Source organism: Microcaecilia unicolor, chromosome 8 (assembly GCF_901765095.1).
Source record: "Microcaecilia unicolor chromosome 8, aMicUni1.1, whole genome shotgun sequence".
Lineage (NCBI taxonomy): Eukaryota > Metazoa > Chordata > Amphibia > Gymnophiona > Siphonopidae > Microcaecilia > Microcaecilia unicolor.
This window is the reverse complement of record NC_044038.1, coordinates 54,832,551-54,857,323: the sequence shown is the minus strand read 5'-3', so window position 1 is coordinate 54,857,323 and position 24,773 is coordinate 54,832,551. Positions and strand designations below refer to the sequence as shown.

Below are 24,773 nucleotides of genomic sequence, written 5' to 3'. Positions count from 1 at the left end.
CATCTTGCCCCCCCACCCCCCGTCCTTCCTTTTCACATTTTATGATCCTCCCTGGCTGCAGCTTGCTGCTCTTGTCAAACTAGCACTAGCAGCAGCAGAAAATGCAATGAAAATGTCAATTTAAATAAATAAATATTAGATCGCACCGCGGGGCCTACCTGGCTGGAATAGAGTGGTGATCCAATCCAAGATTCTTCTACCAACGAGGACGACGACGATAGACTGGTGGCAGGGGTGTGTGGAAGAGTGCACTAGCAGTGCAGCAGAAGGCGCTACTAACTCGTGGCAAATGAAGAGTGCGGTCAGACGCGAGCTGCATGGGACGGACAGGAGCCAAACTAACACCTGCAGGAGCCGAAGCAGGAAGGGCGCACACTCACTGGCGGGCAGGGTGCCGCAGGGGCATCGTGACATTGACAGGGCGGGACTCGGAGAGGCAGAGAGAGAATGCGAGGAGCCGCTGGGAGGAGGACGGCGTCCTGACGTCGACAGATGGGCCGCTGGGCAGGACTGGGAGACACAGGAGAGGCGGAGAGAGAGCGAGAGGAGCCACTGGGAGGAGGTAGGCGTTGTGACGTCGACTCGGAGACTGGAGAGGCGGGGAGAGAGCTGACAGCTGAACAACCAGCTCGCTAAATTCTTGAAAAAGTAACAACTGGCTCTAGCAAACCACTGTACGCGCCCTTAATGCCACCTCAATGGGTGGCAGTAAGGGCTCTCCCTCCGAAATGGCAATTTCCTTAAAAAAAAAAAGAAAGACCTGCCTTTTACCCGCTGTGGTAAAAGAAAGGTGGCCTTTGCGCAAGTCAAAAGCACACGCCGACACCAGTGCAGGCCCCCTTTTGCCGCAGCTTGGTAAAAGGGGCCCTAAGTGAGAATCCCACTCAATTTAACATTTAGGTGGGTTCTTGGCATTTATGCTTGTATGTGCATACATATGAGCGTTTATGCTGTTTTTCTAATCCATTTACACGCGTAATTTTTGTGTGCTAGTACCTATTTTATAAAATTATCATCTTAATAGCAGGAATGTGTTATTGCCATTGTAAACCTACTCAGATGACCTGGAATGAAAGATTCCTGACAGTGAGCTGTTACCTTTTATTTTTGAGCACTTTGTTTTTTGGAAAAGGAGAATATATTTCTGAAAGTAGAGAACAGCATTAAAACAATACACAACATAATTAAATAGCATATATTATGACTATTATCATGATTTATATAGTGCATACCAGATGTCCATAGCTCTTGTACAGAGACACCTAATAGACACACCCTGCTCGTTGGAGCTTACATTTCTAACCTAGTTAAGACAGGTGGACAAGATAAACAGCTAAAAAGCAAAGAGGAGATTTTAGGATGAAAAGAGTGATGTCCTGATTAGGTGGAAGTAAACAAACTGGGTTATACATGGGATTAATTGGAGAAGGAGTAACAGTGCTGCAAGGAATGAGACCTCCTAAGACTCTGCATGTTTACTAAACCACATTAGTTGTTTAATTCGATTTTTTAATACATCTTAACAGTGTGGTACCACATTAACAGCTTAATTTCAAAAGGTTTTTATTCAGGATCAAATCTGTACAGTGACAAGCTTTATAGTAATACAGCAGTACAACATATACATTCAAACAATAAACAGACAATTCTACACAGATTGCTATAACCAAGTAAGGAAACAAACAATTCTGTGATCCTGATTTTATGTGTATCTCACCTCTTCCATATCTAACTCAGCCCCTCTATAAACCAGTACTTAAATGCAAATATGATGATCTGGACTCTTATGATCTCGGGTCATCTATGAAATGTTTGAGACATACCCATCCCCTCCCTCCTCGGCAGAGAACTCCCATATTTCTGATAGTAGATAGGACAGCGTATCACACCATACCCCTAAATCTATTCCGTACCAGACTCCATGCCCTGGGTGATAGGGACTGCAAGTAGCAATTCCAGACTGACAAAAAGGCTTTCTGGTTTTTTAGGAGTCTTATACGCATCCTGCGCCTCTCATATTAAAGCATATAACCTGTTCCACCAAAACCAATAAGAGGGGGGTATATCTTGTAACCAATGAGGTAATATACATTTTTCCCCAGCATGTATGCTTTGCTTTGAAAGGGCCTATGACCTCTATCTTGAGTCCCGTAAGCCTCCCACTTTGCTAATGCAATTCCTTTCCAGGAAAAAGGTATCCGATGACTAAAAAGAGTTCCCAAGTATCTGTGAATTATTCTCCAAAAGGCTTAAATACCACTACAACCCCAAAAAGAATGAAATAGGATGTTATCCTCACTCTAACATTTTAAACAGATCAACGTGACAGCCCAAGATGCCTGAAGTTGTGAGAAATACACTCAATGTAATATTCTATATTGACATTCTTGAAACTCAGTGCTGAACACCTGCTTCAGAATGCCTGTAATAAGTTTAGAGAAGTCTACCCCCTCCAGCTGATACCCCAGATCTTTACTCCAGGCTTCTTTAAGAGGGCCATAATCTCTTGGCAGTGTGATAGTAATTAATGCTTTATGCAACCAAGAGACTGTCATGAATCCTAAGGTATCTCCTTTCAAAAAAATCTCTTAATCTTCCTCCCAGGCCAGCCTGTGGCATCTGCCTATCTAGGTCTGCATAATAGTGACATAATTGCATATATGTAAAATAATCTCTCTGCCCCAGTGACATCCGATGTTGCATCTCCTCAGAGGAGTAAAGCCGTCCTTCCTCATTAAGTAAATGCTACCGTATTAACAGTTAATGCAAGCTAATTCCCTCATTAAACATCTAATGCAGAAATTCTTATTAGGAGGTGTAGAGTGAGTGAGGAATGCGTTGATAATGCTGTGCATTGCACGTTAGAGACCTATGCTTTGTGTTGTTGGCAAGACTTCTTTCCCCATGTGCTGTGAACACAGCCTACTTTTTTGCAACTACTGCAGCTTAACTACTGCAAAACCTTAACACGACATGGTAAATAGATCTCTATATAAGAAAAACAGCCAGTGTGGTCTTTCAGCCCTTACCTAAAAGTTTGAGTAATACTATATTGGACACCCAGACTCAGTTCTCTGCAATCTGAAACAATCCACTTAGAAACAGCATACTGGGGAGGAGTCCTGTTACATGAGCAAATAAAACAAACATGGGTAAGAGAGTCACTAAAATGTAGGTGCCAGGATGATGTGTGCTAAGCACAAATTCTACAACGGCAATTGTGTGCGGAACTGCCATTATAGAATACTAGTGTAAATCTGCATTTACGCGCCTAACTTTAGGCACAAGCACTTAGGCCAGCTCAACGAATATATATCTAATATGGTCATTTATATTCTGCTTATCCAAATTGTGGCTCAAGGCAGATCACAAAAGAATAAGAAAATGAATCAAGAAACCTTGGGCCACATATGGTGGACGTGGCCTAAAGGGTGTTCGTTTTGGAAACCTATTCAGTTTCAGATACTACAACTTATTATTTTTATTTATTTATTGCATTTGTATCCCACATTTTCCCACCTATTTGCAGGCTCAATGTGGCTTACAGAGTTTTGTTATGACATAGTCATTCCAGGTTATCAGATACAATTTTATCAGATACATTCCTTGTCAAGCAGATGCAGCCATTACAGATGGGTTGTGTCCATCAACCAGCAGAGGGAGATAGAGAGCACACCTTTTCAGTGCCTCATACCAGCTTGCTCCACTGCCTCTCTTCAGTATTCTCTATCTCCCCTAGCAGAGTGGCTGCAGCTTCTCCGAGCTCCATCTAAAATCTGCCTGGAGGTTGCTCCTGTGCTTTTGCCAGTTATTAGCAGGGGTGTTGGAGGCAATAGCAGCTTCACTTTAAAGGCACATAGGTTCGCCCTTTCCCTGCCTTTCCCACTCACCTGAGCCTCCGGAGTTCTATTTACCTCTGCTTTCTTCACAGCGTTAAAAAAAAAAAAAGGAACAGAGGTTTTTCCTTGCCTTTTTCGGTGGGACCGGAGCTGTGATACTCGGTCCAGTGAGGTAAGAGTGTTTTCTGACTCCTCCGGGGTGGGCCCGCGATCGGGGCGATTTGGCGCGAACCACCATTTTGAATTTTACCGCCGTTTTCGGCGATGGCTGCGGAGACAGTAAAGCGCTTTTCCAAGTGTGGCAAGCGCAGATCAGCAGTGGGGCTCTGTAAATCATGCTGTACAGACGTTAGAGCCGGCCCGAGCATGGCGAGCGACGATTCTTCATGCTCTGAGCTGGCAGCGGACGCCATTTTGAATTTACCACATGGCGCGACCTCCGCTGAGACGGAGAGTCCTGAGCCCGGGGGGAGGCCTCGGAGTGAGGCTGATATGAGAGCTACTAGCCCCGGCAGAGATCCGGGTGCCCAGGGCGAGTTTTTCTCCCTTGATTTTGTCTTATTAATGCATAAAGCATACATGCTTAAAAGAGCTCTCCCACAAAGCCCTGCAGGGGCCTCTTCTAATGCCCCCCCCCCCCCCCCCCCGGTGGATTCTAGCCTGGGTATGCCCTCTGAGGAGTTATTCCCTGATAATTGGCAGAGTATGAAGCGCAGAAGGGCTCTTTCCCCTTCAGAGAGTGCTGCACCTCCATTTCCCCCCCCCCCCCCCCCCCCCCCCCCCGTGGTCGGGCTGCGAGGATTCGGAGGACTCTGGCAGGCCTTCATGGTCTGAGGAGCCAGAGTCTGGTGCAGAAGTGACTCAGGATCTGCACGATCCCTCCGCGGTGAGGATTTTCCACCGTGATGAGCTGCCAGCGCTTATTTCTGATGCCCTGCAGGCTCTCTCTGTTGAGGACCCTGCCAGTGGCACAGCCTCCTCTGTGAATCCTAGGATGGCTAGTACCAAAAAGCCTGCTCGAGCCTTTCCTTTGCATGACTCCATCCAAGAGCTTATTTCGGCTCAATGGGCTGACCCCGAGGGACCTTTGAAAGTTTCCAGGGCTATGGGGCAATTATACCCTCTGAGTGAGGAGCAGATGGCTCGCTTTGCTATGCCTAAAGTGGATGCCCTAGTCACAGCTGTGACAAAGAGAACTACCCTCCCTATTGAAGGAGGTGTTGCCCTGAAGGATATTCAAGACTGTAGACTGGAATCAGCACTTAAACGGTCATTTGAAATTGCAGGTCTCACTATTCGGGCGTCTGCATGCAGTTGTTATGCTGCTAGAGCCTGCCTGGCTTGGTTGCAACAGGCAGTGGAACAGCCCGGTGATGGAGCGGAGCCCTTTTCAGATGTGGCTCTGCGGATGGAGTCGACCTTGTCCTTTCTTGCTGACGCCCTTTATGATATTGTCAGAGCTTCGGCTAAACACATGGCAGTAGCAGTGGTGGCTCGCCTTCTTCTTTGGCTACGGCATTGGGCGGCGGACATGGCCTCTAAGCAAAGGTTGGTGAAGTTGCCCTTTCAAGGCCTTCTCCTGTTTGGTGAGGAGTTGGAGAAAATTGTGAAGGGCCTGGGTGAGGCTAAACCCCAGCGCTTGCCCGAACATAGGCCTCGGCCTTCCTCTAAGGGTGCGGCGGTCCACTCCTCTTACGGACCTCGCTTCCGTGAAGCTCAAAGGTACCGCCCGGGGCGTTCTGCTGGGTTCACCTCTCGTGCCCGTTTTCAGCAGAGGAACTCTTTCACTCGGACAAACGTTCCACAGCCACTGGCTCAAGGCCTGGAGTTCAGGGGCGACCCTCTCAATGATGGTGCGCCGGCCCTCTCCTCGAGTCCTGTCATCGGAGGACGTCTTCCCCTCTTTGCCGAACAGTGGGCCAACTTTTCCTCAGATCAGTGGGTCTTGGACCTGATCAGAGACGGTTTCAGAATAGAATTCGACGCCCCTGTAAGAGACGTGTTTGTGGAGTCCCGATGCGGTTCTGCCGCCAAACGGGCAGCAGTAGAGGAGACTTTGCAAGGTCTGATTCAGATAGGGGCCGTGTCCCCGGTACCTCCCACAGAACACGGCTGCGGCCGCTACTCCATCTACTTTGTGGTGCCGCGAAAAGGAGGGTCTTTTCACCCTATTCTGGACTTAAAAGAATTAAACAAGTCCCTGAGAGTGCGGCATTTTCACATGGAAACCCTGCACTCCGTCATTGCGGCGGTACAGCCGGGAGAGTTTCTCACGTCTCTGGACCTGAAAGAAGCTTACTTGCACATACCAATTTGGCCCCCGCACCAGAAGTTTCTGAGGTTTGCGGTGATGAGAAAGCATTTCCAGTTCCGGGCCTTGCCTTTTGGCCTCGCCACAGCTCCCCGCACCTTTTCGAAGGTTATGGTGGTAGTAGCTGCCTTTCTAAGGCGAGAGGGTATTCAGGTTCACCTGTACCTGGACGACTGGCTCATTCGAGCAAACTCTGCTGAAGAAAGTCAGCATGTAACAGCCAGAGTGGTCTCAGTACTTCAATCTCTGGGCTGGGTCGTCAATTTGGCCAAAAGTCACCTGACCCCCTCGCAGTCTCTAGAATATTTGGGGGCCAGGTTCGACACAGCCTCGGGGTATGTGTACCTACCCGAGCAAAGGCGGTGCAAGCTTCAGAATCAGGTCCATCTGCTCCTGAGGATGCCCCGCCCGCGAGCTTGGGACATTGTCCAGCTGCTTGGATCGATGACGGCCACCATGGAACTGGTGCCCTGGGCGAGAGCGCACCTGAGACCTCTACAGTATGCTCTACTCCAAAGATGGTCTCCAGTATCTCAGGATTATCAGTGCAGACTCTCTTGGCTCCCTGCGGCCCGACTCAGTCTGGAGTGGTGGCTCTCAGACAGCATGCTGCGGCGAGGAATGCCGCTGGCACTCCCAGATTGGTGCCTAGTGGTGACAGATGCCAGCCTGAAAGGCTGGGGCGCACATTGCAAGAGGAAGCATGCCCAGGGTCTATGGACACCCGAGGAGTCGGAGTGGTCCATCAACCGCCTAGAGTTGAAAGCGGTGTTTCAGGCGTTTCTGGCTTTTCAAGTGACCCTGGAAGGATTGGCTGTCAGAGTGATGTCGGACAACACGACAGCAGTGGCCTACATAAATCGATAAGGCGGCACTCAGTGCAGAGCTCTAGCCGCGCAGGCCGAACAAATTTGCCACTGGGCCAAGCTGCATCTACAGTTTCTGTCGGCAGCTCACATTGCAGGTCAGAGCAACTGCAAGCCGATTATCTAAGCAGGCATCAGATCGATCCAGCGGAGTGGGAACTTGCAGACGAAGTATTCCTGCAGATACAGTGGGGGAAATAAGTATTTGATCCCTTGCTGATTTTGTAAGTTTGCCCACTGACAAAGACATGAGCAGCCCATAATTGAAGGGTAGGTTATTGGTAACAGTGAGAGATAGCACATCACAAATTAAATCCGGAAAATCACATTGTGGAAAGTATATGAATTTATTTGCATTCTGCAGAGGGAAATAAGTATTTGATCCCCCACCAACCAGTAAGAGATCTGGCCCCTACAGACCAGGTAGATGCTCCAAATCAACTCGTTACCTGCATGACAGACAGCTGTCGGCAATGGTCACCTGTATGAAAGACACCTGTCCACAGACTCAGTGAATCAGTCAGACTCTAACCTCTACAAAATGGCCAAGAGCAAGGAGCTGTCTAAGGATGTCAGGGACAAGATCATACACCTGCACAAGGCTGGAATGGGCTACAAAACCATCAGTAAGACGCTGGGCGAGAAGGAGACAACTGTTGGTGCCATAGTAAGAAAATGGAAGAAGTACAAAATGACTGTCAATCGACAAAGATCTGGGGCTCCACGCAAAATCTCACCTCGTGGGGTATCCTTGATCATGAGGAAGGTTAGAAATCAGCCTACAACTACAAGGGGGGAACTTGTCAATGATCTCAAGGCAGCTGGGACCACTGTCACCACGAAAACCATTGGTAACACATTACGACATAACGGATTGCAATCCTGCAGTGCCCGCAAGGTCCCCCTGCTCCGGAAGGCACATGTGACGGCCCGTCTGAAGTTTGCCAGTGAACACCTGGATGATGCCGAGAGTGATTGGGAGAAGGTGCTGTGGTCAGATGAGACAAAAATTGAGCTCTTTGGCATGAACTCAACTCGCCATGTTTGGAGGAAGAGAAATGCTGCCTATGACCCAAAGAACACCGTCCCCACTGTCAAGCATGGAGGTGGAAATGTTATGTTTTGGGGGTGTTTCTCTGCTAAGGGCACAGGACTACTTCACCGCATCAATGGGAGAATGGATGGGGCCATGTACCGTACAATTCTGAGTGACAACCTCCTTCCCTCCGCCAGGGCCTTAAAAATGGGTCGTGGCTGGGTCTTCCAGCACGACAATGACCCAAAACATACAGCCAAGGCAACAAAGGAGTGGCTCAGGAAGAAGCACATTAGGGTCATGGAGTGGCCTAGCCAGTCACCAGACCTTAATCCCATTGAAAACTTATGGAGGGAGCTGAAGCTGCGAGTTGCCAAGCGACAGCCCAGAACTCTTAATGATTTAGAGATGATCTGCAAAGAGGAGTGGACCAAAATTCCTCCTGACATGTGTGCAAACCTCATCATCAACTACAGAAGACGTCTGACCGCTGTGCTTGCCAACAAGGGTTTTGCCACCAAGTATTAGGTCTTGTTTGCCAGAGGGATTAAATACTTATTTCCCTCTGCAGAATGCAAATAAATTCATATACTTTCCACAATGTGATTTTCCGGATTTAATTTGTGATGTGCTATCTCTCACTGTTACCAATAACCTACCCTTCAATTATGGGCTGCTCATGTCTTTGTCAGTGGGCAAACTTACAAAATCAGCAAGGGATCAAATACTTATTTCCCCCACTGTATGTGCCAAGTGGGGCAAGCCCGTGATGGATCTAATGGCGACAAGCATCAATGCCAAAGTCCCGTGCTTTTTCAGCAGACGGAGATATCCTCGCTCGGCAGGGTTGGATGCCTTAGCTCAACCCTGGCCTCCGGGCCTACTGTATTTGCTCCCTCCGTGGCCCTTGTTAGGGCGAGTGCTCCTGCGGATTCGGCTGCATCCAGGAGAAGTGGTTCTCGTCGCCCCGGATTGGTCCAGGAGGCCTTGGTATGCGGACCTCCGACAGATGCTCGTAGAGGATCCCCTTCAGTTACCTCTAGTTCCCAACCTGTTATCACAGGGTCCGGTGACCATGGAGGACGCCGGCCGATTTGGTCTTATGGTCTGGCGATTGAGAGGGCGCAGTTGAGAGACAAAGGCTATTCCAATAAAGTAATTACCACTCTCCTGCAAGCCCGCAAGCGTTCCACTTCCGTGGCTTATGCCAGGATTTGGCGCCAGTTTGAAGTCTGGTGTGCTTCCAAAGAGATCACACCCCTGCGGGCTCCTGTCTCGCCGATTCTGGACTTTTTGCAGGATGGTGTACAAAAAGGCTTGGCCTATAATTCCCTGCGGGTGCAAGTGGCAGCGTTGGCCTCCCTGCGTGGCAAGGTTGAAGGCGTATCTTCATTAGATTGTAAGCTCTTTGAGCAGGGACTGTCCTATGTTAAATTGTACAGCGCTGCGTAACCCTAGTAGCGCTTTAGAAATGTTAAATAGTAGTAGTAGTAGTTAGCTGCTCATCCAGATGTGGCACGGTTTCTTAGAGGGGTGCTTCGGCTCCGTCTTCCCGTGCTTGCACCTTGTCCAGCTTGGAACCTGGGGCTAGTGCTGAAAGCCCTTCAGGGTGCTCCCTTTGAACCGCTTCAGCGTGCTTCAGAGACAGATTTGACACTGAAGGCCATCTTTTTAGTGGCCATTACTTCGGCGAGACGGGTGTCAGAGCTCCAGGCGCTGTCCTGTAGAGACCCTTTTCTGCAATTTTCAGAGTCCGGGGTCACAGTTCGGACCGTGCCTTCCTTCTTGCCTAAGGTGGTTTCAGCGTTTCACCTAAACCAACCTATTTTCTTGCTCTCTTTTTCAGAGGAAGAGTTTCCAGAATCTTTTGGGCAGCTGCACCTTTTGGATGTGTGCAGGACTCTGCTGCAGTATCTGCGAGTTACTAACTCTTTCAGGACCTCTGATCATCTGTTTGTTTTGCTATCAGGTCCTCGCAGAGGGTCTCCAGCGTCTAAAGCCACTATTGCCCGCTGGCTCAAAGAATCTATCTTTTCAGCTTATTTGCTTGCCGGCCGGCCTCCGCCTGATGCCTTTAAGGCGCATTCCACTAGAGGAATTTCCTCTTCTTGGGCTGAAACTGGAGCACTCTCTCTTCAAGAGATTTGTAGTGCAGCAACATGGGCTTCTAAGCTCTTTTGCCCGACATTACAGGCTGGATGTGGCTGCCAGGAGGGACGCACATTTTGGAGCGCAAGTGCTGGCGCGTGGTGTGACTTGTTCTCACCCTATCTAGGGATTGCTTTGATACATCCCATCTGTAATGGCTGCATCTGCTTGATGACAAGGAAGGAAAAATTAGGTTCTTACCGTGATAATTTTCTTTCCTTTAGTCATAGCAGATGCAGCCATGATCCCTCCCTGTCTGATTGCTATCTGCTGTAAATCTATTTCAGGTTCTGTTCATGTTTCCTGGAGATTCCGTCCTTGGGAGAAAGTCGGAAAACAGTCTTCAGGATTCTTGTTCAATTAAAGGAGGATGACTTAATTCCCTCCAGTTTCATGTTTTGGAGGATGAGTTTATTCCCTCCAGTTACGTCTTAGTGGAGGATGAGTTTATGCCCTCCGGGAGGATGTTTCATTCCCTCCATTCTGAGTTAATGCCCTTTGTTGTAGGGCCATTGTTCACTGTGAGGAAAGCTCATGTTATTCCCATTGCGGTTTGCCATACTGCTTTGGAAGTTTCAAATACTGAAGAGAGGCAGTGAAGCAAGCTGGTATGAGGCACTGAAAAAGTGTGCTCTCTATCTCCCTCTGCTGGTTGATGGACACAACCCATCTGTAATGGCTGCATCTGCTATGACTAAAGGAAAGAAAATTATCACGGTAAGAACCTAATTTTCCCATTGGTAATGTACAAGGTTTAAGTAAGGGCAGAAAGGAGGAGGATGTTATGCAGGATAGTATAGAAGGTGAACTATAATACTGGCTGGGTTGGTGAAGTAGTTTTGTAAGGCTATGGGTTATCTTTGTAGGCCTTGTTGAAGAGATATGTCTTCAGAGATTTGCAAAAGTTAGTTATTTCATCAATAGTTTTCAGGGCTGTAGGTAGTGCATTCCACAACTGCATGCTCATGTAAGAGAAGGTGGTGGCATGTATCAGCTTGTATTTCAGTCCTTTACAGCTGGCTTACTGGTCTGAGAATCCCATGGGACCCAGGGACCTATGAGGACATTCCTAGATTTCGTAAGCATCAAATTACATTGATTAGACATTTCTTAAACACAGCCAAACTGGCGTTGGCGGCAAGTTGGAAAAAATCAAATATTCCTTCCTTGCGCTTATGGAGAAGTAAACTCAGTTATGTTTACAGGATGGAGAAATTGACTGCCATATGGAGGAAAGCTGAATCCTGGGAGGGCTTTGAAGCATACAGGCTTTCTTTAGCTGGTGAATCTCTTCCCGTAGCTCCTTGCTGTAGTTGACTTCTTACAGTATGTGACCTCCCACCTCCTTTGGTTATTATGTAACTGGGTTGGATTTCAGTAAAATAATTATAAATAGGGAAGCACTGTAAGGTTATTTCTACAGTGTTTCTGTTTGTATTGAAACTGTCAGCGATTGAATCTTGTTTTATTTTGTTTGTATAGTGCAAACTTTGATAAAGACTTCTTGTTACTGTACATAAAAAAAGAACAAGAAAATGGGCTACAATCCCACAATTATATTAATCATATAGAATGCCAGAGAATGGAATTAAAAAGTTAACAGCTTAATAAATAATAATTAAACAAGTGTTTGATACATACATTTGATCTTGATTTGTCCTTGCCATTTTCAGGGCACAGACCATAGAAGTCTGCCTGGCATTGGCATGGATTTAGTGAAGGGAAATCTTGCCTCACCAATCTACTACATTTCTTTGAAGGAGTGAACAAACGTGGATAAAGGGGAGCCGGTTGATATTGTGTATCTGGATTTTCAGAAGGCGTTTGACAAAGTACCTCATGAAAGACTCCAGAGGAAATTGGAGAGTCATGGGATAGGAGGTAGTGTTCTATTGTGGATTAAAAACTGGTTAAAAGATAGAAAACAGAGAGTAGGGTTGAATGGTCAGTATTCTCAATGGAGAAGGGTAGTTAGTGGGGTTCCCCAGGGCTCTGTGCTGGGACCGCTGCTTTTTAACATATGTATAAATGACCTAGAGATGGGAGTAACTAGTGAGGTAATTAAATTTGCTGATGACACAAAGTTATTCAAAGTCGTTAAATCGCGGGAGGATTGTGAAAAATTACAAGCGGACCTTACGAGACTGGGAGACTGGGCGTCTAAATGGCAGATGACGTTTAATGTGAGCAAGTGCAAAGTGATGCATATGGGAAAGAGGAACCCGAATTATAGCTGTGTCATGCAAGGTTCCACGTTAGGAGTCACGGACCAAGAAAGGGATCTAGGTGTCGTCGTTGATGATACGTTGAAACCTTCTGCTCAGTGTGCTGCTGCGGCTAAGAAAGCAAATAGAATGTTAGGTATTATTAGGAAAGGAATGGAAAACAAAAATGAGGATGCTATAATGCCTTTGTATCGCTCCATGGTGCGACCGCACCTCGAATATTGTGTTCAATTCTGGTCGCCGCATCTCAAAAAAGATATAGTGGAATTAGAAAAGGTGCAGTACCGTTTTAGTACCTTTTCTCTGAACCGCTGCAAGTCTTTTTATGATTATTCATTCTGGGCTGTTTGTGTCTGTTTACCAATACTAAAGGCTTAGGCAAGTTGATATTTTGAAGAGTATGTTTTATTACAGCTTTACTTGCAGGTGAACAAAGTGCTGCAATTCAGTTCACATTATTGAACTCAGAATTTTCTATAGTACCTGTTTAGGGCTTTGCTGTACATTTCTCTGTTAACCATCCTGGTTCTTGATTTCTTATGCTAATGATTTTTCTGTGTAGTGGAACAGACACAGCGTATTCTCAAAGTGCTAAGGTCCCGCAAGGCCCCCTTTGTGAAGAAACGGCATTTGATGAATCAAGTGTTTGGTGATTACCGCCAGAAGATATCCATAGAGCAAAAGCAAATGGAGAAATCAGGTGAGTGGGTGGGTGGTAAGTGGTGCATTAGAATTCCTCACCTCAAGACCTTGAATAGCTGCAAACTAGAATGTTTGAAAAGATCTATAATGAATATTCATCAAAGTATATCTTCAGAGATTTGGTCTAAATATTAGGCTAATTGGCATCTTTTAAGCTACCTTGACAACCAGACCTGTCTGTAACGTATGAGGACCACAGCTGTAAAACCTGTGCTTCACCACTCTGTTTCTCTAAGAAATGAAATGGGTGTAACCATCCAGGCCATTTTGGGATAACACTGGAGCTTTATGCCAGGTTTCAAAGGGATTTGAAATGGTTTTTAAAGGGCATTCCTTTGTTCCGGGCTAGTCTCAACATCTTTCACATGTTGAAATGAAAGAGAGTGAGTGACCGACATAGACAGAGATATGTTTTGGGTGCCTTGAAACAGCAGGCATGCGAAACATGGTCCATGTCGGGACCCAGCAAAAAATTTGTAAGGTAAGTTAATTGAAATAATTTGAAAATGTATATATATTTTGACAATTTTGGACACTTACATTTATAATTAGAAAAGGAAAAATTAAAAAGAATTATAAAAATTGGCTAGCTAGTGTGCAATGATTAGACAACTGAGGGCTGAAAATGAAAAGAGGCCATTTGTAGGTCAGTGTTAGTCTCTCAAGCCATATGAGCACACTTTAAGAAGATTTATAAAATGTAATTGTGGTGTGAATTAAAGATTGAAATATTCTGGGGGATTTTTTGACATTTTTGGTTTGGACTTTTCCTCCAGGGGTGGAATGTTTGTTATCTCTTGTTTTTTATGTTACTCCTAGAAAAGGCGGAATATAAAAGGAGAAGCAGAAGGGGGAAGTTCAGAGAAGACAGGGTAGGAAGAGGGAGGCTGGGGGTGGAGTTGGGAGGATTAGGATGAGCAAGAAAGGGAGGTTGTGGGATCTTGAGGGGATGATCCAGAGATAGGAGAAGGAGTTGTACCTCCCCTGGCTCCAGCCCCTTTCGCCCTCACATCCACTCTCTCCACCTTATTACTTCTTTCCCACCCCCCCAGACCTCTTTTCCCCTTCTGCCTTCACTCCTAAACCTTCTTATCTCCCTTCTTGTTCCCCACCCAGATGTACATGCACATATATCCACCCTCCCCCACTTCCTCTTTCACATATACCCCATTCCCTCTTTCTCACAAGCCCCTGGCCTCTGTTTCTCAAACCCTTCCCTCATTTCCACTGCATTAATTGAGTGACATGATAAAGAATGTGGCGGAAAGTCAGGCCATGACCTCCTCCTCCTCTGCTGCCCATATGCAGAATTTTAGGAGACAATCAATCCTTGCCCTAAACTACAGCTTTCAGGTGGAAAGTATCCCTTCTAGCTTCTTGGCTTTTTTTTTTTTTCAAACTGTTTTGTTATTATATTCATGGGAAGTGAATCCATCACTAGCATTGGTATGCACCCTCCAGAAATGGAACAGTATAGAGTAGCAATACCTAGTTCAGTGACCTACTGTCTTTGATGCTGTAGTCCTAGAAGTAGTGCTGGGGTCTAGATATCTGGAACTAATTCTCTTCAGTGATTATACATAAGTATTGCCACACTGGGACAGACTAAAGCCTAGCATCCTGTTTCCAACAGTGGCCGATCCAGGTCACAAATACCTGGCAAGATCCCGAAAAAGTTCAATACATTTTATGCTGCTTATCCCAGAAATAGAATTGGATTTTCCCCAAGTCAATTTAATAATGGTCTATGGACTTTTCCTTTAGGAAGCCACCCAGACCTTTTTTAAACCCCTCAAAGCTAACTGCCTTTACCACATTCTCTGGCAACGAATTCCAGAGTTTAATTACACATTGAGTGAAGAAAATTTTTCTCCAATTTGTACTAAATTTACTACTTTGTAGCTTTATCGCATGCCCCCTAGTCCTAGTATTTTTGGAAAGAGTAAACATTCACGTCTACCCTTTCCACTTCACTCATTATTTTATAGACCTCAAAGCTGCAAATGGTATCCATTGCTGAATTGTAAACATCCCTGTTTTATAATAATGTGATTTGTATTAGGAATATTTGATTTGTATACTTTGTAGTAATTACTTTGGAGAGTAAGACTTCTGTTAACTAAAATGTAAGTTTACTTATTGAAAGGCCCCTGCAGAAAATGTTAATTCCTATTTCACAGCAGTTGGAGTTACTTCATGTCGTACTATGTGCTTAGTTATCCATAGTAACAAATGTCTAGTTGTCTAAGTGATAAAACTAAATGGGCCTGGTGAAGCCCATAGTGAACATGTTCTTGAACTGCTCTGAAATGAATCTTTAGAAATTTTTTTGTGTAGTATGCAACTTAGAATGGAATTCTCACCTTGTAGCTGTGAAGGCCATGACGGTGAAGATACAGGAATGCGACTCAAAGAATTCTGGCAGTGTGGCCTATCGAAAGTGTTCCAGTGAATCCATAGAAACCAGAGGAAACTGGTTTATCCCTTCAGACAACAGCTTCAGATTTGATTTTTTTCTTTGGGAGACCGATTCAGAAGTGATGAACATTGGCCTGGAGAACCTACAAGGGGGAGGTGATTGTGGCCAAGCATATACTGATGGAACTACCTCGAACCCAGCAGACCTTGAAAGACAGAAGAACTTGCAGAATAAAATACTAACCTGCCCTACTTCTGGCAGCCAAGGGTCAGAGTTTGCTTTCAATTTCCTAATCCCTGAGGAAGAAAGTTCTGTTTTGCCTTCTAATAGCAAGGATCTTGAAATGGGAAATGCTGTATGTCAAGTAGCACCACTCATGTCTCCAGACATGATTTCTGGAAACATGGATTCATCAGAAAACAGTGTTTCTCAGGGTCTGGAGGAACACACCAGAGAGGATGGAGAACTCAGACAGTTAGAAATGAAAGAAAAAAAGACTCTTAATTTTGAAAACAAGGTAGAGAACAAGAAGTTAGCTGACGTGCCCAAGAAGAAAAAAAAGAAGTCTTCACAAAATAAAAAGGCATCAGAGAGGTTGGAGGATGGCGAGAAGATGAAGGTGGGACCTATTGAGCATCCAGATAAAGAAACCTCACCTCAGGATGAGGCATCTCAGGTATGTAACATCTCCTTTTTGATCCTCCCCTTGGACCAGAGGTGGGCAACCTGCGGCCTGTGATCTGAATGCTGACCACCACTGAATTTTATGCGGCCTCCGAAGACCACGAGAAGAATACACAGAAAATGTCATTCACCAGAGTTTTGGTTATTTTAAATACTGTATTTTACAAATATTTTCAGAATAGCCACTTTAGCAGTTTGTTTTTATCATTTCTGTTAAATTTTTACTTATTTATCACAGAAGGTCTATAGAGATCTGTGCATTTCTGTTGCAGCCCTTTAGGAGTAGTACTGACATTCATGCGCCCTCTGTGCATAAAGGTTGCCCACCTCTGCTTTGGACAAATGTCCATTAAAATTGTTGAGTAGATATAAAAAATATGGTTGTAGCTCACTTCTGCTTAAAAGAAAACAGCAAAGTAGATGTGTAGAAATGATACCTTTATTACAGAACAAGGGTGTAATGATGGAAATTTCCAGAACTGCTAAGGACCTGTCTTCTGAAATAAGGGATATACATCAGTCTAACATAGTTTTAAGTAACTTCAGCTTTTCTTAAAATATTTGGTAGTCAAGTAAAAGAATCATCTCTACCCAATTACTTCTGGCATATTTTGTTTTTACGTTTCTTTTTCAGAAAAGCTTACATTTATTTTGTCTAGATTTTGTTTTCTGGCTCTTTGACTCATGCTGTCTGGTTCTTTGATGGTCTGAGTATTTTGTCCTGTTTGTTGTGTGCAGCTGAGAAGGGAAGTGGACTGGTGTGTGGAACAACTGGAATTTGGGCTGCAAAGACAGAAATCCACTCAAAAACAAGGTAGGTCAGAAGCAAGAAATTAGTGAAACTTAACAAAAAGAGGCAAGTACACAAGATCAAATGAACCACATGAGAGGAAGATTGGGAAAATCAACCAAATTAGACTTTGAGGGATATGGGAGCAGCGGAAGTAAGGGATCTGAGGAAACTGGCTATAGCATGTACTGAATCAGTACAGATCAGACTCAGTATTAGGTTAAAAAGATCTAAATGCTATGCATCTAAATTAGTTTTTTATTTTTTAAAACTGTTTTTGGGGGGTGGAGAGGGTATATAATGTTTTCTTCTCTCTCATCACTACTGCAGGTTTGTCTAGGATAGAAGTTCTCGAACCTGTTCTGTAAGAACCTTCCCCCATTAGCATCTCTATATATAAAAGGCACCACCAACGTTCTAATGAAGCCTCAAGCCGGAACTTTGAGGCGGTCTAGATATCTTGTTTGCCCAGCAGTGTCTACCCCGCCCTCGCGTCACAACATGATGACGTCGAGGGCGGAGCAGACACTGTTGGGCAAACCGGATATCATCTCCCCCTGTCGGCGGCCATTTCCATGGAGCGACTCGACGAAACGCGATCTCATCTCCCCCCTCGCCACACCCATTTTGACGGAGCGCCATCGACAACCTGCAACACATGGACGAATAACATCGCCCCGCACAACATCGGAGGGAGGAAGGGAGGGACGCACAAACGGACGAATAACATCGCCCCGCACAACATCGGAGAGAGGGAGGGACGCAGCCAGGCAGGCAGGCAGCCTGAACGTCGGAGGGAGCCAGCCTGCCTTCCTCAACGTCGGAGGAAGGGAGCCAGCTTGAACATCACAGTGGGAGGAAGCGCCACGACCCTGAAAGGCAGAGGGAGGGGAGCACTCGAACCTGAAGCTGGGAAGGGGGAAGAACAGAAAAAAGGGGAGGAGAGGGAAGACAGGGGGGAGGGGGAAAAAGGGCGGCAGACGGAGGAGCCACGATCCTGAAAGGCGTAGGGAGGAGGGGCCATGACGCTGAAGCTGGGAGGGGGAGGGGAGGAAACGGGAGGGGAAGGACGAGGGAAAGGGAACACAGGGGGGAGGGGGAACAAGGGTGGGAGACGGAGGGGGGGGGGCCCCTGCGCCACACTCTCATTCTCTCACACACACACTCTCTCACACAGACATTCTCACTCTGTCACACACGCACACACTCGCACATTCACTCTGTCTGTCTCACACACTCTCTCAAACATACACACTACGATGGGGAAAAAGGCCAGGAGACGGAGGGGCCACGATCCTGAAAGGCGGAGGGAGGGGGGGCCACGACCCTGAAGCTGGGAGGGGCGCTGGGAACAAACATGGGACGGGGAGGGAAAGGAAAGGGGGGAAGGGAAGACGGGGAGGGGGAAGGAGGGCGGCAGACGGAGGGGGGCCCCTGCGGCAGACATTCTTTCTCACACACACACTCGCACATTCACTCTGTCTCTCTCTCTCTCTCACACACTGACTCTCACACACACGCTCTCAAACATACACACTACGATGAAAACCTTGCTAGCGCCCGTTTCATTGGTCTCAGAAACGGGCCTTTTTTACTAGTATTGTAATAAATGTGCATGGGATAAATCTACATACAGATCTGTCTCATGCATATTCATTAATACAATACCTAATGAGTTATCATGCAAAAACAAAGTACTATTATTAATACAATACGCGTCGGGCTTGGACCTATCACGTTTATGAGGGTTTGGATTAACAACGCTTTTCTACAATATGGTTTGAAGGGCTTTAACTCATGATGATAGTAAAACCATGGAGGCCTTACACTGATAAGGAGCTTTTTTAAGAGCACCACTCGTGATAACGATTTGTTGGGTTACCATATGGCTCCAGAAAAAGGGAGGACAGATCGAGCCAGTCTGGGATTTACTTCCATTGCTTTCAATAGAAGCAAAACCCAGACTGGATCAATGTGTCCTCCTTTTTCTGGAGCCATATGGTAACCCTAACAATTTGGGAATATGCATTTGCTGTGTGCTTAAGAAGAAAGACTTTGATAGCTTGAAGATCAACTTTAAAGACCAACTTCAAGACGTTTTTTGTGTTATGAACTTTGATATAGGTAACAGAACGTTAAAAAAGCAATATGTTTTGCCCAGATTTATAGTAGTATTGATGTAAGATATTAGTAAACAGGAGCGGTGCCTATATGCTCTATTAATACAGGTATGAATTATTGTATGAAAGGTTATAGTATTTGGTTAGATTCTGTGTGTTATGTAGCACAAGCAGGAAGTATATCCACATAGGATGTGTTAGTTTTGAGTAAAGAAGTTGAAGACTTTAAAATGATGAATAATCAAAGATTCTAAAATCAATAGACTAGTACTTGAAGTATTGTATGCATATTCATTAGGGATATCCTGGAAACCTGACTGGTTAGGGTTCTCTAGGAGAGGTGTGGGAACTACTGGTCTAAGAAGACCCATGATCCTCTTGCTTGCTAAGGGATGGAAAGGAAGCTGCTGTATGGCAGCAAGAGCAGCTCCTACAGCACCAATCATCCTCCCACTCCACAGAGCTCAAATGCATCCTTTCTGCAATAAGACTGCTGCTTCATATAGGAGACGGGGTACTTCAAGAATCAGAGTAGCATTAACTATCTCTAAGGCTACTACTTCCATAGTGCCCAACTAAACCCTCGGGTCTTCTCAATCTAATTTATTAGTTATTCCTTCTTTTAGACAACTCTGCTGTGATTTTGTTTGCTTGAAGATATTTAATGTTCCTTAGCGTATGCAGCAGATGAATCCAAGAACTGGTGGGTTGTGTCCATCTACCAGAAGGTGGAGATAGTGATTACAAAGCTGAAGGCAGTGATACCAGACGGCCAGCTCCTCAGCACCTCAGTACATCTCTATCTCCAGCAGGTGGTGGACGGCTCTTCAGCAGCTCCTGGATTTGTCTGTTGGGGATACTCATGGGTCCTGTGGGCCAATTGAGTTTAGGGGTGTCTGGCTAGTGGTGCCGACTTTGGGGGCATGCTCAGTCTTCTGGGTCCCTGCTTCACCCTTTCCCCCCTTGCCTCTGAGTCTTTAGAGCTCTAGCCTTCCTCACCGGTAAAAATAAAAATTACAAAAAAGAGAGCTCCTTTGCCTTCATTTGGTGTTATAAAAACACAAAACAGAAGAAACAAGATTTCTGACAGGACCGGGCAGTACAGGGTTTCCCTGTCTTAGTGCTGTGCTTTCAGTCAGTATGCCAGTTAGGCAGCAGGCTGCTGTGTCTGTGGGACTCTGCTTCTCGTCCGGAGACACCTGCTATTCGGTGAGTCCCTACCTTTGTCTTTTGGCGCAGGGGTACCGTGCTTTAATATGGGCGACGCTGGCGTTTGAAAGCTGTTCCCACTGCGGTGGCAGATGCTGCGCAGCGAGATTCTGTGTGGTGGCGTGTTTGAATGCTGGGGAGGGAAGTGCTGAAGTTCCCCTTCCCCTAGCAACCTTTTCCCGCACTAAAATGGCGGAAACACGCACCTTTTTGCTGGCATGGCTCTCTTTTCTCCTGTTATCAGCTCTGATCCTTTCCCGCCCTGCGGCCTTGATGTGGGCAGGGGGTAGGAGCGGCTTCTCCTAAAGTCCACCTCTACAACTACCCTAATCACTCCCTTCCTTCTTCTCTCTTCCCTTACTTAATCTCTGCACAATACTAACTGTATCTGATATCCTGGAATGACAATGTTGACAAAACTATGTAAGCCACATTGAGCCTGCAAATAGGTAGGAAAATGTGGGATACAAATGCAATAAATAAATAAATAAAGGACCTTGTGTTCCATTAGAGACTGCTGGTCCAGGGGATTCCCCTTTATTTTCTCCAGCCTTTGGTTTCCTTTACCAAAATCACTGTTGAGTCAGAAACTGTTTGCATGTAGCTGGGGCAGTGGCACAAATTCTTCTCAAACTGCCCCCAGTATGCAAGGGGATCCAAGGGAAAAACAGAATTACTTTAAGCTGTCTCTATATCTTCTGAGCAGGATCTCCTCTGCTCTGGGACCCTTAATTTGAACCTTTCTTCTTAAGAGAGCTTGGCCTCAGTAGCCCTTTTTGTGATTGGGGGAATTTTTATGCCCATCTCTGGCAGATGAGTTCTAGAGGGCTACATTTTCCAGAAGGAATCTGATGGTCCTGCGATGTGCCTCGTTATTTTCGGGATGCACATCAGCCACTGGGGGCTTCTTTGGGGCAGGGGATTTGTGACCCCCCCCCCCCCCCCCCCCGCCGAGTTCATTCTGCTGCTCTGTATGCCTATATGTTGCAGAAGTCTGGTAGGGGAGCTAACAGTTCATTTTTAGTTCAGCCTTTGGAGTTTTCTGGCTTGTTCCCTGTCTCAGTTTCTTCTGATGGACCCTGCTCGAAGAGGGGATGTTTTCTCTCCAGCTGAACAGTAGGGTCCATTTCTCCCCTGTCTTCCTCTATTCGGAGGGAGTATTTTCAGGGCAGTCCCTTTCTGCACAAAGGCAGTAAGATTCTCCTGAGCTGGAAAGCCATGTTTGCCTGAGTGGGTACATTGATAGCAATAGGCCTCACTGTGGTGAGTTTAGATTTCCTTATAGTTCCTGCGTTGGCTAAGGCTGTTCCTGGTGTGGGAAACATATGTTTGGCCTGTGAAAGGGCCTCTTTAGTGTTATTTACATACATTTCTGTCTCCTCAGTTTTTCTCTGAAGGCAGTTGCTTGAACAACTTGGAAGTTTCCCTCCTTCCTTTGTGAAACTCTTTTTATACTGGCAGTACAGGCATTGCCTATGAGCACACCACCCTGAGTGTGCCAGATCTCTGATCTTGGAAGCTGAGCAGGGTTGGGCCTGGCTGGATTCTACTTGGATGGGAGACTGCCTAGGAATGGGAATACCAGGTGCAGTAGGTTTTTCTTGGGGGTTCCTGAGTTAAAAGCTAGGGTAGAGAAGTTGGGTTTAAGGTTGGTTTTGAATCTTCTTTCAGAAGACTTTATTTATTTATTTATTTATTTATTTATTTATTTATTTATTTATTTGCTACATTTGTATCCCACATTTTCCCACCTCTTTGCAGGCTCAATGTGGCTTACATTATTCCGAAATGGCAGTAGCCATTTCCGGAGAAGAAATACATATTATTCTTAATTAACAATAAAGTACAAAAGATATGAGGTACATTAGAGGTAAATGGATATATAATACTTTATCCAGAGAGTGTTGTAAATAAAGCCATCCATTTCTCATTTACTTTTCTTTCTTTGAACTAATGTGGACTCTAAGGCTGCCTATTTTTAGGACAAGAAAATTGTCCTCCTACAATTGCTTCTACTAGGGCCTGCTCAGCAGTGAAGGTATGCCCTACTAAGTGTGGCTTCTGGTTAAGGACTGGAAGTCAGGTACTTCTCCTTCTTTATGCATTGCTCATCTCCATCATCTCTCCAATATGCCCAAAGTCTGGAAAACTCTCACCACGCTTGTGAGTGACGTAACAAAAGCAGTTTAAGCATGCTTACTTTGCTTATCTTTTCTCCTTCTTGTTTCCTATCACTTCACTTTAGTTGACGAGGCTCTTCGAGCCATTAAGATTTTAAAGAGCGAGAAGGCCCCTCTGGTGAAAAAACGACAAGTCATGCGAGGGATGTTTGGAGATTATAGGAAGAAAATGGAGGACGAGAGACAGAAGCAACTGCGACTCATGCAGGCAGGTACGTGGCCCAGGAAAACATATATCTGTCTGGTCTAGTTTTTGTGGTCTTTTGTACCCTCTGGTAAGCCTTGTCTCTTTATCCCTTTTTGAACTCCTCTTTCCTCCCACTACTGCAAGGGCCCACTTATGGTAGCTGGGCATTGGTGTTGAGGCCTGGAAGATAGAGGATGTGGTGGCCAGTTTTTCTATGAATGGCTAATAATGTTTAGAATAGCACATTCCAAAACCTCTACAGGAGGCAGTGGAATATCCATGCACAATTTGTCATGTCACAGATCTTTTCCAGTTCAGGATCATCAGAACAGAGCAGGAAATAGCCCAACTTCTGACTACTGGAATCTTATGCTTATGTGTATTAATACTTGATATACCACTAAATTTGATAGCCCAAAAATAAAACCAGGAAAAGAAAAAGAACGCCAGTTCTACAACAGGACAAAAACTTCACACTCTACAGGAATTAAAAATAGAGAAGGACAGAGACCTTTCATAAAGCCAGGACCAATCTGTCCAAATGCCTGAATTATCACCCCATATCAAAGGATAGAATACTAATCTTAGTGGTTTGACACATTTACTAGATGAATACCAAGTCTTTAACAGCATGTCTCCTTTTTTTCCTTCAAGCTACAAAATCTGCTTCGGTAACTGAGGTGAAGGACCGAACCCAAAGGAGCAGAAGCCAGATCTACAGGAAGTGTTCATGGATTGCTGAGCAAGGCAGGAGTTCAGCAGGATCCAATGCCCCTCAAATACGGACAGCGCTACCACAGAACGTTACAACATCCCAGATACCTCAGGATCATGTGTTACCCTCTGACACTCCTCGACCAGACAACTTTGTATTCACATCTTCTCAGGAACCATTCTGCTTTAATTTTTTCTAGGAATTCACCTATGGTGCTTCTATGAGACGAAGGTGCTAAGAGAATCAGTTTTGTACAGGTATTTTAGAAGCTGGAGACTTGATGATCAATCTGATTGAGGAAGGGGGAATGAATAGTAGTTAAAGTGTATGGGGTTGAAAAATGTCACGTACACCTCTTCTCCCTCTCTCACAAACAAATCAGACTTGCTACAAACTATAGTCCCTGTGAATCAAAAGAGATTCTCCTCAGTTCAACCAAGAAAGGTTAATTTAGTGGCTAAGAAACCATTTTTATTTTTGCTGCTTCAAAGCATAAGATGTTATTACTAGACTGTACACTATTTTGTGGGAGAAGTGTTCGCTGATCTGATATTTTGATATTGCTTTTTTTGCACATCCCTTTGAAGCAATGGAACAATGCATGGTATACCACTTCAGAGAATCAGCAGTGGTAAAAAAAAAAAGACGACATCTCCAAAAGCCCATCATTTTAGCATTTTCATTTGAAAATACTTGAGAAAATGAGTTTGGAATAATTGAGGATTTTGAGCCTTGCCATAGGAATGCTGCAGCAGCTAGATCTGGGACAGGAGAAGAACGGTCTCCCCCAAGAGAGTGCTTCAGAGCTCCCAGAGGACAGTTGCAAATTGTCTGTATTATTGTGCATGTTTCTCTTAGTTCCATCATAATTTTGACATGATGGAGTATAACCATAAACAGTTGAAAGCTGAAGAGATTTATTTGGTGGCGGTTTTGCTTAAAAACATACTTTACAGAAGAAGAGGATTTTGCAAGTTGGTTTTTTTTTCCTGGATTAGTGATAACAGAAACATTTAGCTTTGATACAGATGACAAGGTTTACATATATCAAATGTAGTTTTTTGACAGAACTGTAAATAAATTATGATGCCTTTCTTTTATTTCTAGAAGAACAGTCCCCATGCCTGCAAGTTTACATTCCTAGTCACTCTAAAGAATGGGTGTAGTAGGGGGTCTCTCGGTTGATGTTATGTGGAACTTACTGCAGGTTCTTCTGTTGGCCAGAGCCAGCATACGTATAACATCCTGTATATAAGGCATAGAAAGAGATGCAAATACTATCAGTACTTGTACTTCTTGTTGCTAATAGCCCTTATGCATCAGTGCAACATGGCAGGAAGGC

At 45.2% G+C, this 24,773-nt stretch overlaps 1 protein-coding gene across 2 annotated transcripts in view; it reads left to right on the top strand.

Annotated features, from left to right (window-relative positions):
* LOC115476684 overlaps positions 1-24,508 on the top strand; it is a 51,362-nt gene extending 26,854 nt beyond the window's left edge. For both annotated transcript variants that reach the window (XM_030213202.1, XM_030213201.1), the window contains exons 4-8: positions 12,988-13,125; positions 15,498-16,222; positions 16,969-17,044; positions 22,595-22,741; positions 23,371-24,508. In XM_030213202.1, coding sequence (XP_030069062.1) covers positions 12,988-13,125; positions 15,498-16,222; positions 16,969-17,044; positions 22,595-22,741; positions 23,371-23,630 — 1,346 coding nt within the window. In that variant the 3' untranslated portion in view covers positions 23,631-24,508. The remainder of the gene's footprint in view (positions 1-12,987; positions 13,126-15,497; positions 16,223-16,968; positions 17,045-22,594; positions 22,742-23,370) is intronic.
* The last annotated feature ends 265 nt before the right edge of the window (positions 24,509-24,773 follow it).